Source organism: Neophocaena asiaeorientalis, unplaced genomic scaffold (assembly GCF_003031525.2).
Source record: "Neophocaena asiaeorientalis asiaeorientalis breed wild unplaced genomic scaffold, Neophocaena_asiaeorientalis_V1.1 scaffold253, whole genome shotgun sequence".
In the NCBI taxonomy this organism is placed as follows: Eukaryota; Metazoa; Chordata; class Mammalia; order Artiodactyla; family Phocoenidae; genus Neophocaena; species Neophocaena asiaeorientalis.
The window spans coordinates 5,605,719-5,615,893 of NW_020174553.1; the positions used below are offsets into that span (position 1 = coordinate 5,605,719).

Here is a 10,175-nt window from a genome sequence, read left to right on the forward strand (position 1 = left end):
CTAAAAATTTTAGGTTTGTGAGCCAGACAGTCTCTATCGCTATTTGACTCTGCCAGTGCAGAGTGAAATAAGACATAGGCAGTACGTAAGCAAATGAACATGCTTTTGTTCCAATAAAAATTTATTTACAGCAAAAGACAGTGGGCTAGATTTGATCTATGGGCCATCGTTTGCCAACTCTTGCAAAGTTAAATTATACCTCAAGCAATGGGTCACTCAGCAAATCACAGAGCAGAAATTAAAAGGGAAAATCTAAATGCCTCAAAATAAGGGGGAATTTTAAACATGTTATGTCCACTGGGTCATCTGAAATGCTGGTTATCAGGGCTGTGACAAAAGGAAACATACTCCAAATAATAAAGGTAAGAGAATTACTGGTAATTTTTTTCCTTTTCTCTATTTTCTAAAGTTTTTTTGTATGCTTTTTTTGTAGTATGGTAAATAATTCTTAACTTGAAAAGAATTTATAAACCAAAGAATACTAAAATGAATAATCACTATTGTACCTTTTTTCTAAGTTAAACTACAACACATCAAGTTTGCCTATAAGAGACCTCACCTAAAAATAATTCCATATTTTTCACTCTTATTCAATTGGGGCTGTGCTTTTCAAAGCTCCTCCATCTAAAGAAGTTCCAAGGAGGAGCCTAGAGCGTTGTTACTCAAAGTGTAGTTTCCAAACTAGCAGCATCCTGGCACCTTTGTTAGAAATGCAAAATCCCAGGCTTAACCATTATCTACTACATCAGTCTTCATTTTACTACAACCCCAGGGGTTTCACTGTACAGTCAGGTTTAAGGAGCACTGGCTTAAAGGCTGCCAGACCAGGTACTAAGCCATCAGGGTCCCAGGTTCCCCACCCCTCCTCATAAATAGCCATTCCATCTTTTTCATTTTTACGTATTAGATTTCCGAGCAATATTTTTTGGAAAAAAGGATTCTGCTGCTTAAAAAAAAAAAGTTTCAAGACCCCTGAAACTTGCATAGTTTTGATGTCTATTTCATAAATACGACTGGTCTAAGAGCCAGAACAGGGAATCATTTATTATTAAGACTGGAATCAAAGCTTTTATAAGAAGCAATTTATCTTAGTATAGAGGCAGAAAGGACTTGGCTTTACCAAGCCTGTGATTATGAAAGCAGAATTAAGCAAGTAGAGGGTAACGTGCATAGTTAACATGCATACATTATGGGGCTTTATTGCTCAGTTCAAAATTCACGTCTCCAAATACAGGGCATTCATAATCAGAGTCACAGATACTACAAGATGGGACTAGAATGCTCTCAAGGCTAAAGAACCAAACAAAGAGTTGACCTAAAATTATTATCTGAGGAAGCCTCTCTGAGTTGGGGCTTCATTTCAGGTGGCCCAGAGATTTTACAGAAAGCACAGTCATCCCCCGTTTTCTCACTACTGTTCTGACCTTAGGCACTATGAAAGCAATAAGGGGACTTCCCTGGTGGTGCAGTAGATAAGACTCCACGCTCCCAATACAGGGGGCCCGGATTTGACCCCTGGTCAGGGAACTAGATCCCACATGCATGCTGCAACTAAGAGTTCACATGCCACAACTAAGGAGCCCTGGAGCTGCAATTAAGCATTCCTGGAGCCTCAACTAAGGAGCCCATGAGCCACAACTAAGGAGCCCACCTACCACAACTAAGGAGCCCATGAGCCACAACTAAGGAGCCTGCCTGCTGCAACTAAGACCTGGTGCAACCAAATAAATAAATAAATATTTTAAAAAAGCAATTAGGCACATCCTGACGGTTTCCTCCTACCACCAGAGTTTGAGTTCCTCATATGCACCAGCTAACTGGCCTGCAACTACAAGCATTTCATTTCACTACACTTCCTTTCATCTCATTTCTTACCACTTTAAGACACCCTTTAAATTTCACACAAGAAGAAACTAATTTCAGAAAACAATGTCCATATCATCCATTTCAGAAGAACCTGAAGTGTGTGCATCTTTCTTCCACTTCCTTTGCCAAATGTGTGAGCACCAAGGTGATTTCCACAGCTTAGGTCTTTCTTACACTTTGAGAGGTACAAGCCTAAGTAACTGTATGGAGTATAGAAGAACTTAGTCTATGTACCTGAAAATAACCCCAAATATCACACATTTACTAGGACTACATTTCATTTTGTGAAGTCATTGGGTTTGGTACACAAAAATAAAATGAAAACCTGATCATAATATTAATAAACGGTTCGCTGCATTCTCATGAACTAACCTGACTGGTACAGCCGCAGATGCAGTTGCAAACAAATCAACTGGAGGGGATGTGTCAATAGTTTTAGCTGGTGTAGAATTAGGCGACGTAACAGTTGTGGCTGGAGAAGACTGAAAGGGAAGATGCAAAGCACACTCTGGTCAGATTTGAATCTATAGGACACAAGGCAAGAGGACCTCCAATTTTCAGACCCATGCCATTCCCAGCAATTTTCTGGTTGCTCCTCGTGGGAGAAAAAACTCAAGAAAATTTGAAATTGAGAACTGTAATAAATAATCAGTACTGGACAAAACATGTTTCAAATTTTAAAAGTTATACGTAATTTACATAAAATTATGAAAAAAATAATTGGCCTAACATTGCAATGACTTCTATGCCTGTATTTACAGTTAAAGCCAAACAATAAATTAGGAGTTTGGGATTAACAGATACACACTACTATATATAAAATAGATAAACAACAAGGTCCTACTGTATAGCACAGGGAACTTTATTCAGTAACTTGAAACAACTTATAATGGAAAACAATCTGAAAAAGAATACACACACACAAATACATATACATATATATAAGGGGTGAATCACTTTGCTGAATATCAGAAACTATCACAGCATTGTAAATCAACTACACTTCAATAAAAAAATAAAATAAAATCAAAGCCAAACATATTTTCTAAACATTAAATTAGTGGGAAAGATCTTGCTAGCTGCCAAAAATGGAAAAAAAATTAATTGTAATGACTCCTGTGAAACCAAGGCCATTATTTTCTTTTCTGCATCCTAAACAGATTTCATGTAAAGTCTTCTCAGATGCCTTTAAAATCTAGAAAGGTAACTTACAAAATAGTTCACAGATGGCAGAGAACAATTCCCAAACAAGATTCAAGTCACTGACAGCTTGAGGACAGCCCATCACTAATATGAAACAGATAAAACTAAAAAAGTGAAATAAACCTAACATTTATTGTCCTGGGCTGGTTTAAGAAGAGGACTTAATAGTCAGCTAATATATCAAAAAAAATGTTTGTTTAGTAACTATCCTAACTCTATTTGGTATATTTAATTTGCTTGTATTCACAAGAGAAAGATTAATAGCAATTTCAAACCAGTCCACCAATACTTAGTTCTGTAAGTGGAAATGAGACCTAACAGCAAGCAAAATGCACAGAGACCAAGGTCCAGCAAGGGCCATCAGACACTGCTGTAACAGGACATCTAATATCAAGTAGACCAAACTCAGAGGAAGTTTGAAAAAGAACAATTTAAGAAAAAGGACTGAGGAGATAAGAAATGTATAGGTGTTTCCAGACTTAGATAGTATCTGTTTAATAGCTGTTTGTCCAAGAATATAACTAATCAAGAAGTCAAAATCCAAAGATACACAAGTGCCAAGCGCTCAGCACTTCAAGAAAGACAAACCCATGAGCAGTATGGATGCTGTTGCTCAGAAAGGGTGAACTCAAGCTTTGCTCTTCCCCCAAAATTTAAAATTTCCAAATGGAATGTGAAAGATTATCAAGGGGATAGAAAGGACTAACATTAATTTGCATGTCATCCATTGTGGACACTGACAACTCTGAAATAAATTAGTGGCTTTTTTTTTTAAACGAATATATGTGGGCTTCCCTGGTGGCTCAGTGCTTAAGAATCCACCTGCCAATGCAGGGGACATGGGTTCAAGCCCTGGTCCAAGAAGACCCTACATGTCGCGGAGCAACTAGGCTGCTTCGCCACAAATACTGAGCCTGCACTCTGGAGCCCACGAGCCACAACTACTGAAGCCCGTGTGCCTAGAGCCTGTGCTCGGCAACAAGAGAAGCCACCACAGTGAGAAGCCTGCTCACCTCTATGAAGAGTAGCCCCTGCTTGCTGCAGCTAGAAAAAGCCCACACACAGCAACGAAGACCCAACACAGCCAAAAATAAAATAAATTTATAAAAATAAACCAATACATGTAAATACCTTAGAAAGTGATGTTTATGAAACACCAGGGAGAACGTAATGACAGCAATGAATCTACCAATATAAATGCAGAAAAGAAGGTCTTCAAAGGCTCATTAAAAACTGCCTTGTAATAATAAGTTCTGAATAGATGCCGGAGGTATGAAAACAGAACCAAAATAATCCTGTTATTACAAGAAGAAAAGATGAAAATTCAATTTGGCCAAACTGCAGAAACAGACCATCCCAAAGGATTCCAGAATTTCACCACACGCTACTCAGTATTCGTATGGTGAAAATTTTTCCAGAGACATAATGATTTTACTCATTTTTTTAATAGATCTTTATTGGAATAAAATTGCTTCACAGTACTGTGTTAGTTTCAGTTGCACAACAAAGCAAATCGGCCATATGCATACACATGTCCCCATGTCCCCTCCCTCTTGAGCCTCCCTCCCATCCTCCCTATCCCACCCCCTAGGTCACCACAAAGCACCGAGCCGATCTCCCTGTGCTATGCTGCTGTTTCCCACCAGCCAACTATTTTACAGTTGGTAGTGTATATATGTCAATGGTACTCTCACTTCGCCCCAGCTTCGCCCTCCCACCCCACATCTTCAAGTCCATTCTCTACGTCTACCTCTTTATTCCTGCCCTGCAACTATGTTCATCAGTACCATATATATTTTTTTAGATTCCATATATATGCGTTAGCGTATCGTATTTTTCTCTGACTTACTTCACTCTGCGTGACAGACTCTAGGTCCACCCACCTCACTACAAATAACTCAATTTCATTTCTTTTTCTGGCTGATTAATATTCCGTTGTATATACGTGCCACATCTTCTTTATCCATTCATCTCTCGATGGACATTAGGTTGGTTCCATTTCCTGGCTATTGTAAACAGTGCTGCAATGAACATTGTGGTACATATCTCTTTTTGAATTATGGTTTTCTCAGGGTATATGCCCAGTACTGGGATTGCTGGATCATATGGCAGTTCTATTTTCAGTTTTTTAAGGAACCTCCACACTGTTTTCCATAATGGTTGGATCAACTGACATTCCCACCAACAGTGCAGGAGGGTTCCCTTTTCACTACACCCTTTCCAGCATTTATTGTTTCTAGATTTTTTGAAAATGGCCATTCTGATCAGCATGAGGTGATACCTCATTGTAGTTGTGATTTGCATTTTTCTAATAATTCGTGATGCTGAGCATCTTTTCATGTGTCTCTTGGCCAACTGTATGTTTTCCTTGGTGAAATGTCTATTTAGGTCTGCAACCCATTTTTTTTTTAATATCTTTATTGGAGTATAATTGCTTTACAATGGTGTGTTAGTTTCTTCTTTATAACAAAGTAAATCAGTTACACATATACATATATCTCCATATCTCTTCCCTCTTGTGTCTCCCTCCCTCCCACCCTCCCAATCCCACCCCCCTAGGTGGTCACAAAGCACCGAGCTGATCTGCCTGTGCTATGTGGCTGCTTCCCACTAGCTATCGATTTTATATTTGGTACTGTATATATGTCTTTGCCACTCTCTCACTTTGTCCCAACTTACCTTTCCCCCTCCCCGTGTACTCAAGTCCATTCTCTAGTAGGTCTGCATCTTTATTCATGTCTCGCCCCTAGGTTCTTCGTGACCTTTTTTTTTAAGATCCCATACATATGTGTTAGCATAAGATACTTGTTTTTCTCTTTCTGACTTACTTCACTCTGTATGACAGACTCTAGGTCCATCCACCTCACTACAAATAACTCAATTTCATTTCTTTTTATGGCTGAGTAATATTCCATTGTATATACGTGCCAAGGTATAGTTTGAAGTTGGGGAGCCTTATTCCTCCAACTCTTTCTTTCTCAAGATTACTTTAGCTATTCCGGGTCTTTTGTGTTTCCATACGAATTGTAAAATTTTCTGTTCTAATTCTGTGAGGAATGCTATGGTTGGTTGCTAGGGACTGCACTGAATCTGTAGATTGCTTTTGGTAGTACAGTCATTTTCACAATATTGATTCTTCCAATCCACGGACATAGTATATTTCTCCATCTGTTTATGTTATCTTTGATTTCTTTCATCAGTGTTTTATAGTTTTCTGAATACAAGTCTTTCACGTCTGTAGGCAGGTTTATTCCTAGGTATTTTATTCTTTTTGTTGCAATGGTAAATGGGAGTGTTTCCTTAATTTCTCTTTCTGATTTTTCATTGGTGGTGTATAGGAATGCCAGACATTTCTGTGCATTAACTTTGTATCCTGCAACCTTACCAAATTCACTTATTTGTTCTAGTAGTTTTCTGGTGGCATCTTTAGGATTTTCTATGTATAGTATCATGCCACTGGCAAACAGTGACAGTTTTCCTTCTTCTTTTCTGATTTGGATTCCTTTTATTTCTTTTTCTTCTGATTGCTGTGGCTAGGACTTCCAAAATTATGTTGAATAAAGTGGCGAGAGTGGACATCCTTGTCTTGTTCCTGATCTTAGTGGAATGCTTTCAGTTTTTCACCATTGAGTATGATGCTTGCTGTGGGTTTGTCATATATGGCCTTTATTATGTTGAGGTAGGTTCCCTCTATGCCCAATTTCTGGAGAGGTTTTTTTTTTTTTATCATAAATCAGTGTTGAATTTTGTCAAAAGCTTCTTCTGCATCTATTGAGATGATCATATTGTTTTTATTCCTTAATTTGTTAGTGTGGTTTATCACACTGATTGATTTGCGTATATTGAAGAATCCTTGCATCCCTGGGATAAATCTCACTTGACCATGGTGTATGATCCTTTTAATGTGCTGTTGGGATTCCACTTGCTAGTATTTTGTTCAGGATTTTTGCATCTGTGTGCATCAGTGATATTGGTCTATAATTTTCTTATTTTGTGATCTCTTCTGGTTTTGCTATCAGCATGATGGTGGCTTCATAGAATCCATTTGGGAGTATTTCTCCCTCTGCAATTTTTTGGAAGAGTTTGAGAAGGATGGGTGTTAGCTCTTCTCTAAATGCTTGGTAGAATTCACCTGTGGAGCCATCTGGTCCTGCACTTTTGTTTGTTGGAAGATTTTTAATTACCGTTTCAATTTCATTACTTGTGATAGATCTGTTTATATTTCCGAATTCTTCCTGGTTCAGTCTTGGAAAATTTTACCTTTCCAAGAATTTTTCCATTTCTCTGTGGTTGTCCATTTTATTGGCATATAGTTGTTTGTAGTAGTCTCTTATAATCCTCTGTATTTCTGCAGTGTCAGTTGTGATTTTTCCTTTTTCATTTCTAATTTTATTGATTTGCATCCTCTCCCTTTTTTTCTTGATGAGTCTGGCTAAGGGTTTACCAATTTTGTTTATCTTCTCAAAGAACCAGTTTTTATTGACCTTTGTTACTGTTTTGTTTCTATTTCACTTATTTCTGCTCTGATCTTTATGATTTCTTTCCTTCTACTGACTTTGGGTTTTCTTTGTTCTTCTTTCTCTAGTTGTTTTAAGTGTAGGGTTAGATTGTTCATTTGAGATGTTTCTTGTTTCTGGAGTTGAGATTGAATTGCTATAAACTTCCCTCTTAGAACTGCTTTTGTTGTGCCCCATAGGTTTTGGGCCTTCGTATTTTCGTTGTCATTTGTTTCTATGTATATTTTAATTTCTTCTTTGATTTCTTCAGTGATCTCTTGGTTATTTAGTAGCACACTATTTAGCCTCCATGTATTCGTGTTTTTTATAGTTATTTCCTATAACTGATTTCCAATCTCATAGCACTGTGGTCAGCAAAGATGCCTGATATGATTTCAATTTTCTTAAATTTTCCAAGGCTTGATTTGTGACCCAAGATGTGATCTATCCTGCAGAATGTTCCATGTGCACTTGAGAAGAAAGTGTATTCTGCCACTTTTGGGTGGAATGTTCTATAAATATCAATTAGATCTATCTGGTCTATTGTGCCATTTAAAGCTGTATTTCTTTATTTATTTTCTGTTTGGATGATCTGTCCATTGTTATAAGTGGGGTGTTAAAGTCCCCTACTATCATTGTGTTACTGTCGATTTCTCCTTTCATGGTTGTTAGCATTTGCCTTATGTACTGAGGTGTTCCTTTGTTGGGTGCATAAACATTTATAATTGTTACATCTTCTTCTTGGATTGATCCTTTGAATCCATGTATTCGTGTTTTTTATAGTTATTTCCTATAACTGATTTCCAATCTCATAGCACTGTGGTCAGCAAAGATGCCTGATATGATTTCAATTTTCTTAAATTTTCCAAGGCTTGATTTGTGACCCAAGATGTGATCTATCCTGCAGAATGTTCCATGTGCACTTGAGAAGAAAGTGTATTCTGCCACTTTTGGGTGGAATGTTCTATAAATATTATATCTATCTGGTCTATTGTGACATTTAAAGCTGTATTTCTTTATTTATTTTGTTTGGATGATCTGTCCATTGTTATAAGTGGGGTGTTAAAGTCCCCTACTATCATTGTGTTACTGTCGATTTCTCCTTTCATGGTTGTTAGCATTTGCCTTATGTACTGAGGTGTTCCTTTGTTGGGTGCATAAACATTTATAATTGTTACATCTTCTTCTTGGATTGATCCTTTGATCATTATATAGTGTCCATCCTTATCTCTTGTAACAGTCTTTATTTTAAAGTCTATTTTATCTGATATGAGTATTGTCAGTCCAGTTTTCTTTTGATTTCCATTGCATGGAATATCTTTTTCCATCCCTTCACTTTCAGTCTGTATGTGTCCCTAGGTCTGAAGTGGGTCTCTTGTTGACAGCATATACATGGGTCTTGTTTCTCTACCCATTCAGCCAGTCTGTGTCTTTTGGTTGGGGCATTTAATCCATTTACATTCAGGGTCATTATTGATATGTGTATTCCTATTACCATTTTCTTAGTTGTTTTGTGTTTGTTTTTGTGCGTCTTTTCCTTCTCTTGTGTTTCCCGCTGAGAGAAGTTTCTTTACCATTTGTTGTAAAGCTGGTTTGGTGGTGCTGAATTCTCTTAGCTTTTACTTGTCTGAAAAGCTTTTGACCTCTCCACTGAATGTGAAGGAGATTCTTGCTGGCTTGAGTAATCTTGGTTATAGGTTTTTCTCTTTCATCACTATAAGTATATCCTGCCACTCCCTTCTGGCCTGCAGAGTTTCTGTTGAAAAATCAGCTGATAACCTTATGGGGATTCCTTTGTATTTTATTTTCATTTTTCACTTTCTGCTTTTAATATTTTTTCTTTGAATTTAATTTTTGTTAGTTTGATTAATGTGTCTTGGTGTGTTTTTTCTAGGGTTTATCCTGTATGGGACTCTCTGTGCTTCCTGGACTTGGGTGACTATTTCCTTTCCCATGTTAGGGAAGTTTTCAACTATAATCTCTTCAAATATTTTCTCAGACCCTTTCTTTTTCTCTTCTTCTTCTGGGACCCCTATAATTCGAATGCTGGTGTGTTTAGTGTTGTCTGAGAGGTCTTCAATTCTTTTCATTCTTTTTTCTTTATTCTGCTCCTTGGCAGTTATTTCCACCATTTTGTCTTCCAGCTCACTTATTCATTCTTCTGCCTCAGTTATTGATTCCTTCTAGTGTATTTTTCATTTCAGTTATTGTGTTGTTCATCTCTGTTTGTTCTTTAGTTCTTCTAGATCTTTGTTAAAACATTTCTTGTATTTTCTCAATCCATGCCTCCATTCTATTTTCAAGATTACTGTTAGTCCTGTAGTTCGGACTCAGAGCTCCCACCACAGGAACTTCGGCCCAACCCCAGGCTCATGAATCAATATTCCACAAGCCACGTGGGGTGGCAAAAAAAACCCCCAAAACAAAAAAACCGGAATAACAAAGTAAAAAATAAAATTAGAGTATGAAACTAACAGATATGTTAGAGAGAATATAAAAATAAAATATAGATGAATCAACCGGAAGGTACATCAGTACCACAATAGTAAAAAAGAAGAGGGAAAAGAAAACAAAAAATGGCGGGAAAGGCCTTGGCTGTGGAGGGCAGGG

The 10,175-nt window shown here is 37.4% G+C and overlaps 1 protein-coding gene across 4 annotated transcripts in view; it reads right to left on the minus strand.

Moving 5' to 3' along the window:
* The window catches only part of SNAP91 (synaptosome associated protein 91), a 151,447-nt gene that overhangs the window by 58,540 nt on the left and 82,732 nt on the right, over nucleotides 1–10,175 (minus strand). For all 4 annotated transcript variants that reach the window (XM_024757430.1, XM_024757434.1, XM_024757433.1 and 1 more), the window contains one exon: nucleotides 2,239–2,348. In XM_024757430.1, the coding sequence (XP_024613198.1) occupies nucleotides 2,239–2,348 (110 nt within the window). The remainder of the gene's footprint in view (nucleotides 1–2,238; nucleotides 2,349–10,175) is intronic.